At 50.6% G+C, this 20,070-nt stretch overlaps 1 protein-coding gene across 1 annotated transcript in view; it reads left to right on the forward strand.

Annotated features, from left to right (window-relative positions):
* The window catches only part of YPEL2 (yippee like 2), a 36,444-nt gene extending 17,899 nt beyond the window's left edge, over positions 1-18,545 (forward strand). The window contains exons 3-5 of the mRNA XM_019493420.2: positions 11,579-11,622; positions 12,543-12,651; positions 13,288-18,545. Of these exons, the coding sequence (XP_019348965.1) occupies positions 11,579-11,622; positions 12,543-12,651; positions 13,288-13,377 (243 nt within the window). The 3' untranslated portion in view covers positions 13,378-18,545. The remainder of the gene's footprint in view (positions 1-11,578; positions 11,623-12,542; positions 12,652-13,287) is intronic.
* Positions 18,546-20,070: the final 1,525 nt, after the last annotated feature.

Below are 20,070 nucleotides of genomic sequence, written 5' to 3' on the forward strand. Positions count from 1 at the left end.
GAGCCAGGTGGGTCTATTCTCCTTTCTCCTGTCCAGCTCAGAACTGGAGAGAAAGCGAACAATTTGAGGCCTCTTCCTGAAACCATCTGAACATGAGACCTGAGCTGAGTACTAAATGTTAGTAATAACTGTTGTCCTGCGCAGCTGGAGGGCTCCAGGGACTGTAATCTTCCATCAGCGTAATCCTGCAAGTGGCCGAGCTCCATCAGTTCCCAAGGACTCAGTGAGATATGGAGGCACTCAGGATCACAGTGATTATTTATTCAGCTCCTGGTTGTTTGATAGGAAGAGCCCTGGGTAATGTGCATTTCCCTAGGTAATTGTGTTTATACAGCAATTAAACGCTCTGTGAGTCTCCAGCATTTCATACTGCTCAAAACAGGACTGATGGAGTAAATCCAGAATAATTTAAAATGACCAGGATTTAGGGGTGGGAGGAGGTGGAGGCGGACTTTTTTTCCTGAACTGCCGTTTTCTTTACGGAAATAACTCTCCCATGATCTGCCGCTTCCTCTGCCTGAGAATTAATGGTTTGGGCATAAATAAAATATTGCTCCCATTTATTTTCCAGGGAGCTGCCAGGGCCGAAGGGCGGTGAATCATCCCTGTGTTTTTGCTGCATCTGCTGCAGACCCTGAGCGAGTGGGGCACGGAGCCACGCACATCAGAAAGTGGGTGGGTGGGGCACTTCTTTCTGTGCCATGAAGAGATGCGTGCTGGCGTGAGATGGGGGCGGGGGAGGGGGCTTGCTGAAAGCAGTGTTTTAGCAATTATTCATGGCAGCTTTTGTTTATACCCAAGTCTGTGCCCCAGGGGGGGGAGTCTCCCTGCCCTAACATGGCACCTCCAATCACCATGATGCAGGAAACGGGTTATGGGGCTGTTTTTCCCACCTCGTCTCATTCCTGATCCTGATGTGGGTACCACTGCCTGCCACCAGGACAAGTGCCTTGGCTTTGCTGATCCATTCCCCTCTGGCCTGCAGTGGGCAGGTCTCTGAGCAGCCTGGCTTGCAGTGCCCTGCATGTTGCTGATGGTGGGTGGGGAGTGACTTTAGCTGCTGCGAGCTCTGCAAGGTGCCTCAGCTGCTGCTGCTGCTCCAGCAGAGGATCGGTCTTGCAAAACTCTTCTGGCAGGTGAGCAAAAACTGGCAGCCTCTGAGCACAGATGCAAAGGGGCACTTTCTGCTGTTCCCTTCTCTCCAAGTATGCTGTGTGCTTGTGTCTCCATCCGCACTGCCCACAGTTACAGAGGGGGCCAAGGCAGAGGTCCCGTCATCCATGAGAGCTGGCATTTCGGCTCTCCAGGTTGCTCTGCCTGGTATGAACGGCGCTGCTTAGAAACAGCTGGAAAGAAGCTGGTTGCTGGAGACCTGAAGGCCAGACTCCTGTGTGGGTGCCCTTGATCCTCAAGTCAGGGCATCGCAGTGAGGCTGTAGTGGGAGCACTCCTAGCCCCTTGCTTTTCAATAGGAGGGGATATAAAAGCAGAGACATCCCAATAGGTTGAATAGGGGGAGCTGTTCTGTTGTTTTAAACCCTCTTTCCTGCCTGAGGAGGATGCTGTCCTGGCTCCATGTCCATCCCCTTTCCTGGCAGAGGGGCATGTCCCCTCCTCGCCACCCATGGAACAGCTCTGGGGTTTGCTGAATTGCTGATCCCTGCCATTGTTGCGAGTATGACATTGTCTTTCTTGTTAACTTCCTGGTTGCTCTCACAAAATTTGGTGCTGCACTGATACCATGCGGGCAGGCATTATTAGGGCGCTAATTAAATAACTGCATTAGCACTTTCCATCATCCATGCCAGTTTGGTCCTCTGCTTGCCTCCGATCTATAGTGGAGCAGTCACTAGCATGGGAAATGGGCCCTGCCCCCACTCCCCAGCCTTTGATTGTTGCACAGTGAGCGCTAGCGCCAACCCACAGGGAAACGGCGACGCTCGCAATGGAAACAGAGCAGCAGCTGCTGCCGTGCTTGCAGCCGCGCCAAAAGAAAAGGCATTTTTCATTCCTCTCTGTGGCGGGGAAGAAACAGCTGAGCCTTCTGGGGGGTTGGGTTTGTCCAGATCCTTCCCCATAAGTAAATAATAGTGCTGCTACTAATAAAGTGCCTTTTCAAAGTGCCCTTTGAGCCGTCTGGTGCTGCAGTCTCTGCCTTGGGTGCCGATGGCCAGAAACTCTTGACTGCTTGCAGCTCCGTCAGCTTCCCGGGGACTGGGGTGCCCTAGTCCCAAGGTACTGGGCAAGTGACTGAATTGCACGACACGGCTTGATGCAGGAGGTGCTTTACTGAGGCTGGTCAGTACACAGCTGTCCTCATGGAGTGCACTGCGCGTGCTCTGGCAGTGGAGAGGGAAGTGCCTCCATCAGCATAAAAATAACATGCTGTGCAAGAATGGCCTTGAACCCCTGAGCTGGCTGGGGCTGCCCTGGGCCAAATTCCCATCCCACCCACAACACTGGAGTTATAGTTTCGCGTGGGGAGCTGGGCTCTCAGCTGCCTACATAGAGCACCGAGACAGAGCTCACAGCTGCTGCCTTCTCCTTCCTGTCTATGCAGCATTGTTTTGAAGGATACTGGGCTCACAGCTGTCATGCTTACTGTGCCACTGGTGTTCCCAAGGTGCTGAGAGCCTCTCCTTTCCCTTGGGGAGCAGGGGCGAGGGGGCACAGCACTGCCACCTCAAGGTGCTCAAAGCCTACAGGCCCAGGCACCAGTCACCAAGTCTATGCAATAGTAAATATGGGGCCTTTTGCCTTTGCCTTCTGGCTTTTGCTGCATATTTGCATTATCTGTGCACCAGCCTCAGGGCCAGAAATGTACTTTTCTTAAATAATAGATAAAAGCTGAGATTTGTACAGCAGTCATGCACCCCTGGTAGCCTGCGGCTTTTGTAACCAGCCTGAACTGGGTGAGACTCTTGATAAAATCATGAGTGGGCAGTACTGCGCTCGAGTTGAGCTTGAGCCTGCTGGGTGACTCCATGCTTGCTTGGAGGACGGGGTGAGTCGGAGCTGCATGCTAAATGGTCATTAGCACTTTGCTGTCTCCCCAGTTACTGAGGTTTGCTCTTCACCCTGTTTCTGTGGCTACGAATGAGCCTTCGGGAGTCCTGTGTTCCCTGATGCAAATGCCTGACATAAGAACTGATTTGGTGACGGGGAAATTGCTCCTGTGTGCTGGCCCTCCAGTCATTTGTACAACCTGTCTGCCCAAGAGCCAAGCAGCCCCAGCCACAGCGGGTGTGAGAGCCTGCCCAGCAAGCTGGATGGGGCAGCGTTTCACAATTCGCCTCCCATCTTATCAGCACCTGCACAGCTCCATTTGTTTCTTGTCTCTCTTGGCAACACTTTTGGCATGGAGATGTTGCTGGGGACAGTGTGCTAAGGCATTTTCTCACAAGTAATGCAACTCCTTTCCCCTCCCTCCTACTCCTGAAAGTGGTCAGTCATCCAGCCATTGCTGCCAGCTCTCATGATTTTTATCATGCACCTTATAACAGTGGTTTGTCTTTGAGCCTCAGGTCCTTGACTTGGATGAAGAGGAGAGAATTTCAGCTTCCTTTGGTTTGTTTTTAAGGAAGCCACTGAGCTTTCCTGATTCCAGAGACCAACACAAACCTTCACACCTCAGAAGGCAAATTAAAAACAAGAAAGAATTGGGGTTTTATATATCCTGCCCCCCACCCCTCCATCTTAGTATTTTTTAGAAACATTCTCCAGATATCTGGTAGGCCGGACACAGGACTTTTGACCAGTTGGGTTTGGTAGTAACATGACTGAAAAGCTGCTGCACAGAGACCAGTTCAGTCCTAATGGGGTCTGAGACAGGATTTCCCAAAAGGACTTCAATCTTTAAGTTAGGAGATTTCGGGGTTTCTGGTTGTGTTTTTCCTTGTGGTACATTGAGAAGAGGCATTCAGATCCCACTTATGAGAAATTATTCCTCCGGTGGAAGCAATGCAGGTCTGCCCTAGTGTGGCATAGACACCGTACTGCTGACAGGTGAGAACCTCCTTCAGTGAGGGCTGGTATAAGGCCCGAGGTGACCCTTGATTGCCTTTTCTGTTCCCGTCCAGCTTACCTGACTGAGAAATCAGCTTAGCTGCACTTGCTGGAAGCAGACTTTTTTTTTTTTCTTAGTCTCCTGACAGACGTCACAGGAGACCTGCCTTTGTCTGACACAGCAGGATTTAGCTCCCTGGCGTGGAACGAGTGCCACTAATAGCCTGGCAGGTCCATGCGCATGTGGCCAGACCTTTTGTGCTGTCGCTGGCCTCTGCCGCTCCCCACCTATCCTGTGCAGGGAAAGTGCTGAGATTGTTCCTGTTAGCACAAAAGGTGCTTATCAGCAGGATGATTTTCCCCAGCAGTTCTCCTAACTCATACCCACTGCCCACAGCGGGTAGATGGAGCCAAGGGCTTTAAAGGGTCTTGACTGCAACAGCCATAGTTTTCTAACACACAGTGCCTTTTGTTACAGCTGGTAACGAAGCAGCGCTTCCCAGCCTGAGACATGGGTACCACGCAGGGATTACATAATCCATCCCTGAAATGCAGCTGTTGCTGGGGTGAGACACTAAGGGCCAGCAGGCTGTGTCCAGAGGTGTTGCACAGCAGCCTAGGGCAGGAAGTGAGGAGAATAGCACTCCCAGCTGGAACTCTGGGCCAAGCTGAAGTCATTGAATCCCACTGGAAATGCACTTGGTCATAATTCCATACCTCTGGGGGGCTCAAGTAGCACTGGAGACCTGGGGTGAGACACAGTTAATAAGCAGGAGCATAGTTATAGACGGGTTCAAACATGTCACTCCTGTGGGGTGGAACAGCACCCTAGCCAGGTCCCCTGAGCTTCCCATGTGCAGCACAGGTAGAAGGGTCGGCTTAATGTTTAACGTGACTATTCCCTGCCCATCGGGTGGTGAAGAGTGAATGGGGCTCAGAGGTTCTTCAGCCAGCTGCGGTAGAGGGATGAGCTCATGCAATTTGTGCTTCCCTGGGAAAGGCTTGAGCGCAGTCTGCACAGACCAGGGAGACCTGCTTAGTGCCACAGCCCCCAGTCCCAGGGCCCACAGCACATTAGTGCTAGCAAAGCACTCGTATCCTTCCTGCCATCAGAGTTCCCATTCCCAGCTCCCAAGTAATCTCCTCCCAAAACGATCCTGCACCTAGTACTGTTGCTAAGCATTCTGGTGGCTATAAACAGGGTACAAGAGCATCTCTTGCTCTCAGATCGTTTTAGTCTCCTCAATCAATGGGGCTTGCAAGCTGCCCATAAGGCTGAGCTGTCTGTGCGAGGTTGATTGTTCATGGAGTAGCTGCGGAGAAGACCTGGGGCTGGTGGAGAAGAGAGAGGAGAAGGTAGGAAAGGGAACTAATCCTTCTGATAAATAGGACTGCATTGCTGATGGAGCATCCTTTGCCACGCACTGGTGTTGTATTTATGACACAAACAAGCTGGTGTTCGGTCGTGCTGCTGATCGGCTCGTTGGCTCTGCTGGTTTCTGCAGTGCAGGAGTCCGGTTTGGAAAAGGCATGGTTGTGTGCACAAAGCGGCTAATGCTTGTGCTTTGACGTAGAGACTGGGAGGTGGCAATGTGACTGTTTCAGGATGAGGGACCATTGTGCTTGGCGTGCATCTCTGCGAGGCTGCGGGGGAGAGGGGCACAGGGAACTCCATCCAACGGGAGCTAGCCTGCACTCTGCTATAGGCTCATCCAGCCCGGCAGCTCTGGGCTGAACTGACTGAAGACTTCATGCACTCTTGCCCTGTATCTGCTGTAGCCCCGGATCTGTGCCAGTACCAGTGTTTGCTCACTGACAATCAGGTGTCTAAAGGTGTTTGTAAAGGCCATGCCTGTAGACCATGGTGCAGGAGGTGCCAGTACTACAATGGAAACACCTTGCCTGCCTTGGAATAAGTGACTGATGAAGGCCACTGGGGAGTCTGTATGAGGGCTCCGATTAAAGACCGACCTGAATCATTCTCTCAGCTCCAAGTGGCACATATCCTGCAACTGCACTGACCTTCCCTATCTGAGCTCTGCTAGGCATTTCTTTGGTAATTGAGTTCCTCTGCAGGGCTCATCAAAGACAGTTAGCCAGCTGTAAACACCTGTCGCTGCCAGTGTTAATAGGGTACCGTGGAAAGCAGCAGGAAAGCTTCTGCATTGGAACTTGCTTTTAGACCCATCTTCCATGCAGCTGAGAGAAGAGCCGGTGCGTTTCCAATTACTGGCTTCAGTCAGGCTTGCTGCAGAGAGAGGGGAGCTGGTTGGCGCTCTGTGTTAAGTAGCCGTCAGCTGGGAAAGACATTAAGGGCATGTGGAAGTGGAAAATAAAATCACCCTGAAATGCTTTTTGTGCATATGCCAAGATCTGGGGTGCAGACGGCAAACAGATTCTGCTTCCAGCCCATTATATAACGCTGAGGCCTGGAAATCAAATGGTAGCGTTGGACACCAAAGTGAGCCGTCTGTTGTGGACCTGCACACCCTCGGGCCACAGTGAGGACAGCCTTAGTGGATTTTACTAACGCATCCACTGCTTTCCTAAAACCCCAAAGTTCAGGGACAAGCTGGTGCTAGGTTGGGGATAAAGAACACCTGACTGAGAGAGGTTGGATCACAGGTCTCTGCCAAAGTCCCTGGCTGAAAGAGAGCATTGCTACAGTGCCAGGTTCTAGTCTAAATAATTTTAGCTGGCAGGGGGAGGCTGCAGTGATGGGTGCAGTGTCCGAATGGAGGTGGTGTCTTTGGGAAGCAGTGGGGACATAGCTGCTCCACCTGATTCTCCCCTAGTCCATTGGATGGCCTGGGCAAGTCATCTTTCCCTGCCTCTGTTTCCCCATAGATATGTCTGGTAAGAAACCATCCTAACCCCAGAGGTCTGACAATACACACAGGCATTTTACAGAGATGGAGTCAAGACAATGAGGTCATGACCTGCCCGAGGTCACTCAAGAAACCAGTGGTATTGGCTCATTTTCTAGGGGTTCTAGTACCCAGGGCATACAGTGCTGCCATAGATGTGATGGACACATATGCCATGAGGGCAGGCATGGTCTCGGGGGAGCAGAGGGGGCAGTGATGGGATTTCACTGGTTTATAAGGAAGCAGCAGGGCTCAGATCGCTGATCACTTTATAATGTCCCCTTGTCTGCAAGAGCCTGCATGTGACCCCCTCAAATCAGCTTTAAGTCTAGATCACGCTTACACCTCCTTGCTGGACACGAGCATGAGAACAGGATTTCTGTTCCTTAGGAGGGCAAGTGCAGAGTCAGCAGCGAGAGCCACCAAATCCCTGTGCACGCATGGCCCGAGTCACTGAAAGGCGGAAGGAGCATGAGCAGGGTTGGAGGGGGTTATATGGGTCTCTGAACTGGAGGAAGTTCTTGCCTGTGAATATCCAGGTCTCTAACCTCCACCCCCATCCTTTTTTTTCTTGCTCGTTTTGCCACAACAGGGAGATCGCAGGCACAGAGGAACCAGCCCCTTTTTCAGCGGCCAAGTGGCCGTGACTACCTTCCCAGAGGAGGCGTGCTGACGTCCTCAGAGTCTTGCCCCCCTGCCCCGCAGCTCATCTCGCTTGTGTAATGAGAACTAATAATAGTTGTCAGGACTCCAGCTGGCAGGGTCCTGTCGCCCGTTGCTCTCCTCCCATCTCCCCTCTGCCTGCCTGGGTGGTGGGGGAGGCTGTTGGCCAGACCAAGGGGCACGTTTTCTGTCCCGTTGTGCCCTGCAGAGATGGAGGTACAGTGCTTGGCCGTGTGGAGTCCTGGCAACTGCTCCTTGGTTTTCCCGATGATTCCAGCGAGCAGTGTCAATGTGTTCCCCTATTGTCTGGGACCAGCACAAAGACTGGGAGGTTAATCCTGCCCTGTGTTAAGCGTGCGGGACTGCTGAGCCAGGCAGGGAGTGAATGGGGATCCTGGCTCCGAGGCAGAGAAGAAGGGGTGTGGGGGGAGGCTGTGCACGGGTGGATGCAGGGTCCACATCCAGTTTCTTCTGTCCGGACTCCAGTGACTGCTGACAGTTGTGAACCAGAAAACACAAGCAGTGCTAGTGATGGAGAAGGAACGGGACACAATGGAAAGAAGGGGGAGAGCCCTTCTGAGCTCCTCCAGAGTAGTGCCTGTTTCCCCAAAAGCAGACAAGGAGCCAAACAAAGCACCCGCTGCAAATGGGGCAGATTCGGGGCATTGGAAATCTCCGTCAGCACTGAATAAGCTGCCCAGATCCCAGCACCCCCTGCCTTGGGAGCATTTGGAAGCTGAGCCCAGAGGTGAATTTTGCAGGTGAAGCCGATCTTTAATAGACAAGACGGCAGCATTTAGCCCTTCCTAATGAGAGAGAGAGGTGGAGGGATGGATGGTGTTTTGGCACGAGGGAGCGTTACATTTGATTGTCCAGAGAAAGATCTTGTGTATGGTTTTCATCTGTCCCTCCCTGCTCAGAAGTCAGGGCGCGAGGGAGTTGTGCTCGCAAGCACAGTGGGCCAGGTTTCCAACCAGACTCAGAGTTAGCAACAGGCAGAAAATAAATGTGCTTGGCTTTTCAGTGGGAAACAAACCATCCTTTCCGTTTCTTTGGGCTGTAGGGTGTGCGCCAGGAGCTGTTATTCTGCAGGGCAAGAAGTCCGGGTTTCTGTCACAGAGACTCAGCTGCCAGTGTGCTTTCGAAAAAATGTTTGAGGGCATTACAAAACCCGCCTTGAGACGGCATGCAGCATGGAAACCAGCCCAGAGCCGGGCTGTTGCATCCTGACGCAGAGCAAACGTGTTTGCACAGCTGCCTTGGGTGGCCGTATAGGACACATCTGCCTAGGTGGGATCTTTTCTCAGGTCTTCATCATGATCATAGCAAGAACCGGGACAGGAGCATCCCGACCCTGGCAGCTTTGTTGCTTGATTTCTAAATGGAAAATACCTTCCCAGCCCCAAATACGAGCTACCTGTGGTTATCACCTCCCCTATGTGTCTTTGTGGTGGGGCCAGAGGGAGCATTCTTGAAACACAAGTGGCCTCAATACCAAGCAGTGGGGTGTCAGAAGGCTCCAGCTGGGCTTCGTTTGAGGGGACTTGATTGTGCCGTGGCAGCGATCTGTTTGTGAAGGCAGTGTCCGTCAGTGATGGCCACATCCCTAGGCAATGGCTGGAGATCGGTGCTGGTGTCTGTGGACTGACCACACAGGGAGTGTGCTGGGGTGAGAACTGTGGCCTGTGGCTGGACATGAAGCAGGAAAATCCTGGGTGATAGCTGGTGAAGTTGGTCATGCTCTGGTGATCTCTTCAAGCTGGTGAAGACCTTATAGACTGCAGTGGCCAACGGGACAGAGCCCTAGCCCACGGTGGGAGGAGGGTCTCTCCAGATGAGCACCATGGCTCTTTGGGATTGGCAGGATGGTGCTTAGGGATCTGTCAGACCGACACCTAGAGGTTGCTTATGTTGTTCATGGAAGACTGCCCAGTCTCCGGCAGTAACGGAAACTCCTATTTTGGTCCCAGTGCAGTCTCGGCTCCCAGAGCTGCTGCTGCTGGCAAATGCTGTTGCTTTGATGTTTATGGAAAACTCTTCTGGGAGGGAGTGGAAGGCAAGTGAGATTCAGCTGCTGCCGTTCTGCTTTGTGGAGCCCGCCTGCGCTTCCCCACCTGGGGACCCCATCTGCAGCTTGGCAAATAACTGCTTAGGCCTGTAATGTGGGGTTAAGAAGAGGGTAATAATAATAATATTACCCAGAATAATCCTGCAGTGGGGGAGGGGGTGTTGGTAGCAAGCTTCTGAAATCCAGCTTCTGTTTGCTTCCCAGTAGTGTGGAGAGCAAGGCTGTGGACATGCTGTAGCCCTGTTGGATGAGATACGGTGGGGCTGGGCGGTGCTGTATGGCTGAGGATCACAGCAACACAGGACTTCAGCGCTGCAGAGAGTTTGAAAGCAGCTGCTCTGATAAGCCCTGTTTCATTCACGTTTGAGCCATGCATCTTATTTAGCATTCTTCCTGGGAAAAGAGGCCTTTCTCAGCATGCAGGATCCCTCACTTTCACCAGAGCGTACGAGAGCCAGGTGTGCCCTGGGCATCTTCTGGGAGCCCAGAGCTGTTTTTCCTTCCTCATCACAGTCTTTGAGCTCATCCTGCAGTCGTGGTCCTGGACGCAGCATGGTGTCCATGTGTCCCTGGGCAGTGTTTTAGCCCAATGCACGCTCCTTCAGCCAGTGGTCCTCAGCCTCTCACAGCATGTCTGTGGGCATGGACCTTTACTTTGGCTCCAGCTACCACATGGTACCACATCCAGGGTGGTCTGAGGGAGGATTGCACATGCACCCTTGGAGAGGGGGGTTCAAGCCCAGTTCTTGGGGAGTTGTAATCTCATCCATTACTCAGTGAATTGCTCTTTTCTGTCTCACATGCAGGCTGTGCCACGTCAGGGCTCTCTCTCTTAAAGACCTGCTCACTCCCAACACCTGCAGCTAAACTGGGACAGGGCAGGAACACATCTTGGGTCAGATTGACTTTTTCCGATGACACTGCCTTTGCATGCAGCGCAATGTGCTTCAATCCCAGGCAGGGCTTCCTGCATTGGGAGTGGGATGGGTGTTTGATCCCTCTGGCTCTGAAGGCTCAAGCTGCCTGAGCTCAGGGGTTAGGAGCATCGGCTCAGAGGCAGAAACGCTCTTCCACAGGGCTGCTTCATGAGATGGAGACAGCCAGCCAGAAATTCCCTGGGTGCAAAGGCTACAGCATGGAGTCACATGTTGTGTCTGGTTGGCTCAGATATGACCTTGTCCATGCTGTCTGGGGGACATTTGGCACAGCTTGTCTGGAGCAGAGATTGTCTTTGTCTGTGTGCATGCGCAGCACCTAGCACCACGAGGGCCTGATCTCTGACCAAAGTCTGTGGGCATTACTGTAGAGCACGTAGCAATCGTGGTAATAGAAATAATATAGATTTCAGCACTTCCTTCAGTGGCGCAGTTGGCTGGTCACAAAGGCCACAGCAGCATCTGGAAAATGGAAGTGATGCCATGGGGCAGCTCAGGCCTAAACACTAGGTTTTGTCTATAGAAATGCAATCTGAAAGAGCTCTGATGGGGGGCTGAGTTTGCGGAGGGCCCATGAGAAATGGGAATCAACTAGAGCATGAAGAACAGGAAGATGACATTCTTTCAGACCAGGAAGGTGAAGCCACCAGCATTTGCTCTGGGTGAAATACAGAAAAAAAAGCATAGGGCTTCAGTGCTGAAGAGTACTGTGGGGGCTTGCAGGGCTGTGGGTGGTGATCAGATCAGGCGGTAGGAGACAGGTGCAGTTCTCAGCAGGCTGCCAGCGCTCCCTTTAAAATGTGTACCTGTTAGAACTTGAGGCAGACCAGGCGCTTTCCACATCCAGGGCAGAGCTTCACTGATCTGTTCTCGTCTTCTCCAGACGTGTCACTCGGTGCCTTCCCTCCTGGGGCACAGTGATGATGTGCGGTTCTCAGAACTTGCTGTCTCTCCTTTGAGGTCGTTATGGAGGTTGTGGGGAATGTTCCCATGCAGGGCAGCTTTCTATCAATGACTGATTTTTGTTTTCTTGCCTTTCAGTCCTTTCAAGGAAGCCAAGGGCGAGCCTACCTCTTCAACTCAGTGTGAGTGCAACTTCAGAACTGTCATTGCTGCATCTTTGGGGGGTAGACTTTTGACAAAATACCCAAAAGCTCAAACCCCATAGATAAAAGCAGCAGAAGGATTTGCCTTCTTTCTTTACAATGGGAAGGCAGAGCTCAGACTCTGTGAGCTTGCATCAGCGCTGCAGAATGGTTGAAAAGAAACAGCACTGATTCACACATGATTTTATATTCATGATATCGAGGATGATCCTGTCTTGGGCTGAGGGCTCAACCAGATAACCTCATATGGTGCCTTCCAGCCCTACTATATAACCTTATGATTCAGCTAAAAGGCTGGGCTAAGGTGGTTTGTTTTTCATGGCACCGAGGAAAAAAACAGCTCACTTTAACATCACTCACTGCTCCGGGGATGCGGTAAGCACCAAACACCAAAGTTTGTAAATATGCAATAGTAGTTCAGAGTGAGGTATTAGCATATTTTAGTGCTGGCCAACATTATTTTTTTGACCAATTTGTTCCCTTTGCAAAAAAAGTAATGATGTTAAAGTTACTATTTTCTATGGAACTTCCCAGGGCAAAAGGGCATCGAGGCTACGTTTTTGTTTTGCCACTTGAGAGCATCAAAATAAAAACTGCATCATTTCACACGGCAGTTTGAAATGGGAAACTTTCTTCTGAAGCATCAGACAATTTTCTTTTCCTGGGAAGTCTTGGAATTTTTCTAGTCCTCAGCTTTGGGGTAAAAATAGTCAGTGTAAATGGAGAAAACCCCTAGTGAGAGGAGAGCTGCTTGGGGATGGCAGTTGTGTTTAGTGCTAGAAACACCCTTCTGTATTTTCCTAGCCCTGCAACAAAATGGCCATTGATGACATTGCAGCATCCAATAGTGAAAGCAGCATGCTAATGGAGCTGTCTCTTTTTCTTCCCTTCTCTCCCAGAGTTAACGTGGGTTGCGGCCCAGCAGAGGAGCGGGTGCTACTAACAGGATTACATGCGGTTGCAGACATTTACTGTGAAAACTGCAAAACCACGCTGGGCTGGAAATACGTGAGTGTCCTGGACATACATGTCCCTGTTCCTTCGTTAAGACTTGTGTGTGAGGAGTCGGCACAGTTTAGGTACAGGGCAGTGACATGCGAGTCTGAAACCCCCAGTACGTGTCCTGGCTTTGCCACTCACCTGCTGTGGGACCTGGGGTCAGTCACTTCCCTGGCCATCTGTATCTGGCTACTACACGTAATTTGCAAGCGTTCCATGGCAGAGACTGTTTCTTCCTCTGGGCATGCGCGGTGTCTTGCAAAAGGGCCCTGGTCTTGGTGGAAATCCCTTAACACTCCCATAGGGACAAGGATATTGCTCCATCTTGCTTGCAGTCTCTTATTATGACAGGCTACACACAGTCAAAAAGAGTGCAACCCCCTAGCTTTACAGGAGGCTGAAAGAGAACAGAAGTCCAGACAATGAGCTACGGGTTTACTGAGGGCCAGAATCTTAGATGCCCAAAAACGTGGACGCAAACTTGGATTCATGTCCCTCTGTGCTAACCTCCAGACCCCGTCCCCTCCCGAGAGCTGAGACTCGAACCCAGGACTCCCAACCTCCTGGCTTCACCGCTCGACTGCCCTTTCTTTTCTGTACCCCTCAGGTCTCCTTTTGACCCCACCTTCTCTCTGTTTTCTTCAGGAACACGCTTTTGAGAGCAGCCAGAAGTATAAAGAAGGCAAATACATCATTGAACTAGCTCACATGATCAAGGATAATGGCTGGGATTGAACGGGAGGAGCCCGGCCAACCCGGCGTGTGAGAGAATGCCATCCAACCGAACATTATATCCAAGAGTGAGAGAGTGACTGAACGCTTGGTTCCATGCATTTAGAGGCTCTGCAATCTGGGAGCATCTTCACACCCTTCTCCATCCTTATTGGTGACTGGCCTCTAAATTTCTGTCTCTCTGTCTCTTTGCTTTGTATCTGTTTGTGAGTTGACCCTGGCTGCTTCTCTCTCTGTTCTGGCGTTGGCTAAGAGAATGCACCAAATGCCCGACAGCATTCCATGTTGACGAATGTCTAAGCGCGAACTGAAGCTGGCTTCTTTGGCGGCATTTTATCGGAAGGTCTCAGCGTGGGAAGGAGACCTGAGTCTTGGGTAGGAAGGGAGAGGAAGGGTGGGGGCGGGAGGGCAGAAGGGGAAGTAATCAGAAACAAAGCTCTACTTTTCCTTTAAGTCCTTTAAGGCTTGAAACGATCTCCTTGTCTGATCGGACAGAAAAATACCTCATGGCTGCGTTCTCTCTGAATCTCAAGCCTGCCGCTGCAAAGGCAGAGCCTTAGATGAAGCTGGCTGAGCACAAGTGGTAACCAAACCCCCTCCACCAGCCAAGTCCTGAATCCGCTGTCTAGTACCATCTGTTGGTGGGTTGTTTCGTATTGACCACATGGTCGCCTTTTGTTGACTTGTTGGGGTGGGGGCTGACGGCAAGACTCCCCACGCGCTCCTCCTCCTCCTCCACTTTCACAGCTAAGGGGTAAATCACCCTGGCAGAGCAGAGCTGGGGCGACCTCAGCACCCCTGCCTGCAGGCAGCTGAGAGGAGGAGCAAAACTGTGTAATGTAGGAGAGGCTGGCGCTAGGCTTCAGAGGCATGACAGAGAGGCGAAAACCAAGGTGCGTGTTGGGCAAGTGACAGGAAAGCATGGGGGGTTGTAGACAAACTTGGAACTATAAGGTGCACCTTAATTATCCTGGCCTTACCGCGTGCCCTTAGAGCAGTGTTACAGCTTAGGATCCAGTCATCCTAACACGCAATAGAAAAATGTGCAAACAGGATTTTGCTCAAAATGTTTTGACCCCAGCCATCAGTTCCCCTCTGTGAGCCCATCAGAGATGCAAGGTGACAGCAGATGGCTCCGGCAGTTGCTAATATTTTGCACAGGTGGATATTTCAAGCCCTGATGTATCCCCCAAGTCCCCATGCCCCTAGTGTTTTTAAAAAGATGTGATACTTCAGCAAGCAAAGACACTCGACATCCCCATAGGATTCGTGCCGTGGAGTTGTCGGGGGAAAAGAGGGTTGGATGTCTAATGGCAAGAGACAAGTCCTGCCCTTTTAAGTTTTGATTATTAATTTTAATGAACTATCTCAATGTTGTTGGTGAGGGAGAGGGATTGTATGTGTGGAAGAGATGTGTTGCACATAAATGACGTTGTGAAGCTTTTTTCACAAAAGTCCAGCCAGGATCTGGTGCATCACTCATGACTATTTAACTGAATTAGTTTTTATCTCTCAGAGCGAATTTCTTTTTTGTTTGTGGAATTCTTTCAAGTAGGTTCATCCACTGGGGGAAAATCCTTTTTAATCTAGTCAGGAAGAGTAACGTGCAGGTGTTCACAGCTCCTCTGGTGATTGTCACCTAATGGCATCTTTTTTTCCTAGCTGTTCCAAGTGGACAAAGTTGGGGGGAACTTCACAGGCATATTGAGAGCTGACTGGAGAGGATGCAGAAGGGTTGGTTAGAAACAGGACTGGGCTTTCATGTCGGGTACCTGTGATTAAACCCCGGCCTGGTAGGGCCATGGGAAGAGTGCTTGTGCACATGCCACATCCCACTGACAGTGTGTGGGTCTGACTTGGAGTAGGGAATATGAGGCAGACTGACTGCAGCTGCGGGAAGTCATGGGCTTAATGCCTTCCTTGGTCATGCTAGGGTGGCTTCTGCCTTCACCCTGCCTGATGCAGCTGCATAACAAGACCACCTCAGCTCATTCCTGCCAGGCTCTGCTTCCTTAATCCTCATTCCCCGCTGTCACAAAGAGAGCAAGAAAGGTATCGAGGTTGAGGAGTTTTTTCTCTTTCAGCCAGTTGCCTCTGGCATTGGCCTCCTCTGTATTTTCCTTTCCCCTGAATATTGAGCTGGGATATATTACTGTTTTTGGCCAGCAGGGAGTCATTTACCTGGTTTGAAAACCTATTCTCTTTCCCTGAAAACACAGTTGTTAGATTTGATCTGAATGGGCAAAGTAAGGGACTGCCCAAAGCAGCTTGTGTGAAGGTGAGAGCGGAGCATTCCTAGGTTTGCAGCTGTAGGTTGGCAGCACAGTGATTGCCAATAAAAAGCCAAATATGCCTATAAAAAGATTACCCTGGCGCGCTCCAATACTAGCCTCAACGCTGCCACTTCCCATTGTAAGCTATAGTATTTTGCAGCCTTCATGTAGAATACTGCAGCACGCTTTAAAGGTCTGGGCAGTCAGCAGCATGGCTTCAGCTGCAGAAGCCATTCCCCATGTGCAAAACACACCTGTGGTGGATGAGATCGCACGGTGCTTCTTTCACCGTTTACGGGCGCTGTATTTTTAAAGGCGACCACTGTAAGTTTGGACATGGCCAAACGGTGTCAATTCTCTGCTTTCCCTTCTGCGGAGCTACCCCAGTTTACGACAGTTGAGAACCTGGCCTCAAATCCTGTTATGAAAAATGTGTGTTAGCCTGCGCACCTATGCGTGCACGCACGCTCGTAGCTGCAGATCAGTGTTTATACGCTGTGTGGGGCTACGAGTAATCCTGGCCTGCCAGGCTCATTTAATGTGTGTACTCCGCCATGTGTCCATTAAACCTAAAGTGCTTCTTACGATGTTAAGTCCACTGCTAACTCACCTGTGACCTACTGTATTAAGATTTGGGACAGTATTGGGAGTTGATGACACAACAGAGTGACCAGATCTAGAGGCTAGAGGATATGGGAATCGGTGCATTCTAAATTGATGATTTGCAAACGAATATAGTCAGAGCATAACCAAAGAACCTGCCACCTGCATCCCATTGGTCGTGTCAACTAACTGTAGCCAGTTACTTCCATCAAAGGGTGGGAAGGGTTGGGCCCACTGAGGCAATGAAATGTCTAGATGAGGATGGAGCACTGCATGCTGGGAAGGGTAGTCCAGGGGGTCAGCATCTTCAGCGAAGGTGGGAACAGCTGCACGTTCTGCTCCATTTCCTGTGGCTCTGGCCCCTGGGTCCTTACACCCTTCAGCTCACATCTCCCCTTGCCCCCCGAAGACACATGTGGTTTTAAATATTTGGCCCTGGTGGTTTATCATGTGTGAAATCCCGCCCCCTGCACTAGCTGTTGAGATGATAATATATACCGAACATAGCGAGCGTTATCTTGTGAAATCTACTTTTGTAAATAATATTTAATTTTTTAAAAAAAATAATATATTTGGTGCTGTTTTCTCGGAGCCCCTCCCGGAGAGCACTGCTTTGTTTTGTTGATAAATTATACCGTTTCCTCTCTCTTTGTTGGAAAATCTGTCGAAAGGGAAACAACCATCCTAATTACGTGCTGTTTTCAGAAGTCAATACACTTTCCATCTGGGCATGGTAGGGGAGAGGAATCATTTCTGGTTCCATTCTGCAGAATTTCCCTCCTGTACAGGCCATTGCCAGGCTGCAGGCAGAGGCCCCTGTCCAGGGAGGCTCTGAAGCAGGTGTGTAACCTTAGACAGGTGGGAGCGCTCGCATGTCTGAAGTGACTCGCATGCCTCAGCCCCTCCCTGACTGCATGCCTCCCACCTCGGTCCTGCAATTCAGTGTACAAGAGAAGACCCTCGGTCCCACACAGAGCCCTGCGGAAGTCAGTGGGGCTCTGTCTGGGCATTTGCGATTGCCCGAGTAGATCTCATGGCAGCGTGTGGGCCTGCTCTGTTCTCTTGCACCAGTATTGGCCAGAATGACATGAGTAACAAAGATGTAAACTGGGGATGTGGATTTGTGCGGCAACCTCCTACTCTCTTGTTTCCAGTTGCTTGGGGGAGCAGCGGGTGGGGGATGGAAAAACCGAACTAATCAAACTTTTGAAACTACAAAACAAATCTTTCTGGATGGGGATCCTGGTTCAATGTTTCCTTTGAAACCAGGCTTCTATGTGCTGAATTACAGTAAACGTTTACATCTCTGGCGGTCAAGTTAATTTTCCGTCTTCTTTTCTGTCTTTCTCCCCCTTTTTTTGTCTGTATTTCATTGGGTCTTTTTGTTGATCTCAAAGTGGACCAACAGCACAAACCGCTGGACTGTGCTTGCTGCGTGAGGAGCTGTTTGCAGTGCTGAGTAGCTGTCGCACGCTCTTTCCTTTCCTCTCTTTGGTTCACAGGTTTTAAAAAGAAAAACGAAAAAAAAAAATCTGCAAATGAAACTTGTCGTTCTTGTGATGATCAAATACGAACTTTCTCTGTATGCGTTTTTCTAATGATATGTGAGTGTATTAATCATGCATTTCATTGCACTTCCTCATTTCGGAAGAAGCATCATGGTTCTGAATGAGATGGTTCTTGGATGAACAGGTTATGTGCAAACCCCCTGTTGGGTGAACAGATCTGCAAGAAGCAGAGCTCCGCTCCGAGCTCCTCCCGCTGGCTGTGGGAAAGCTCGGAGACGATAATGTTCCGCGTTGATTTTGAAGACTTCTGCTTGTAGAGAGCAAGCGGGAAAGCGTTTGACCAGAGCATTTAATTCTGAAACAAAATCAGCGTGTTTAAGCAGTATGGCGCTGGGTAAGGTACAATCACAAATAAGCTATTCTCATTGTTACGGACTCCTTTGTGCTGTTTCTCATGAGGAAATGGGAATGCTTTCCCCACTGACAAAATGAAGAGACGATATTTCCGATACCAGCCTGTCTGTTGATGCTCTCGTGTTTACAAACTGTGTATACTTTAATTTCTCTGATCTTATTTTAATTTTATTTTTTGGCATATTCTTTCAGGTCATTTGCTTTGGTGAGAAATGCAATTGTTTGTTTGTTTTTTCAAATAATTTGTTTTCACCTTTTCATGTATTTGTACATTGTACATAGTTCTTCAGTATTAGAGGGAGGCGTATTGTTTGTCATATTTACAATATGTGTTGGTGCTCATTTGAGAAAATAAAGTTTTCAAATATTAAAACCATGGACCTGCTTCTCTATTTTTCCTCCCAAGATCGTGTACCAGTGAAGACCTGCCAAAAGGGACTGATTGTACTAGTCGGCATCAAGGCAAGGAGACGTTTGGTTGACTGGTAATTTTTTTTTTTTTTTTAGTTTAAAGATAGAGGTCATTATTATGTCCTATTTATCACCTGCACTGTCACCTTTTAAACTGGCAGCCCTTGGGGGATGGGGGCCCTCCCTTGATGGTTTTGTGTGATGGGGTCCAAGCCCCTAGGGGACTGTGCAGAACAATTGCCAGGCAAGATAACAATGAGCGTGGACCTGTTTGACCATATTGACCCTGCTGTACTACTTGGGAGAGTGAGGGGCTGAGAGGCAATGGGATGTGCCAAAAGTCACAGTAAATCTGTGGCAGAGCTGGGAATGGACCTGTCTCTGGCTGGCTTCTGTCCGTCTCTTTGAGCATCTCCAGGAAGCCCGGCCTTGCCATGGGCATGATGCTCTCAGGAGTGCTCCCTACAAAATCCCCTTGCTGTTTTTTTTCCCCCTTCCATCTACAGAGAACCTGCCCTTTCACCTGCCTGCTTGTAGCTTTGCATTTGCCTGGTAGGCAGAGAAACCTTGCCGGGCACCCAGGCTTCAGGCTGTATCCATAGTGACAGAAGACTCCCCTGTGCTGGGTCTCATCTCCTCTCCAATCTTTGCTTTGTTCTCAAAGAGGTTGAGGAGAAGCCAGAAAAGGCAGGATGGTGATGCCCCACCTGCTTCCCGGGGTCTTCAAAATGAAAGGGGAGGGGGATCAGATCTTCTACTTGTCCCTTGCAGGCCCAGCCAGCCACAGCCCTGGTTCATCCGAGACCAAGGACCACCCAGAGATGAATAAGACAAGTCTGGCTGATGCAGCTGGGTCGGGGTGCCCTCAGGCATCCGCAGGGAGCACGGTGTGAGCTGGGATGGTTTGGAAATGGCCAGAGAAGGGACCAGGCCTCTGGTGATCCCTCCATAGCAAGGGGAGGGCTGTGGCAGGGAGGCTGGGAAAGGTAGAAGGTGGCAGGTCTCCTAGAGCCGAAGGGATGGGAGCGGGCAGAAGGGACAATACCCAATGTCCACCTAAAGCAGAGATGGATCTGAGTAGGTGCCCTCAACTGGGCGAGCTGGGGTCCTGCCTGCCCCTTGCAGTTCATCCCCGTTTCTGCCCAGCTGTAAATGCAACCCCTTGTAGCTATAACTTCCACCTTTTCCAATGACCAGCCTGGATGTTCACCAGCCCCCTTTGCCAGGCAACCCAGCTCCCAGGAGCGCTCCTGTGGGGGAGACTTCTCTCAACATAGCTGTGTGGCTGTGCCCAGATTGGCAGACGGCAGGGAGTCTGGCCCACGCCGGAAGAGTGAATTATCAGAGTAGCACGAGGAGGAGAATTCCTCCTCCAAGAAAGGGGGCCATGAGAGCTGAAAAGGAGAGAGGCCTCCCGGGGTCACGCGCAGAAGTAACCGTGGCAGGAAGCAAGCTAAGATCAGCCCTGCTGGCTGAAAGAACTGGGC

Source organism: Alligator mississippiensis, chromosome 14 (assembly GCF_030867095.1).
Source record: "Alligator mississippiensis isolate rAllMis1 chromosome 14, rAllMis1, whole genome shotgun sequence".
Lineage (NCBI taxonomy): Eukaryota > Metazoa > Chordata > Crocodylia > Alligatoridae > Alligator > Alligator mississippiensis.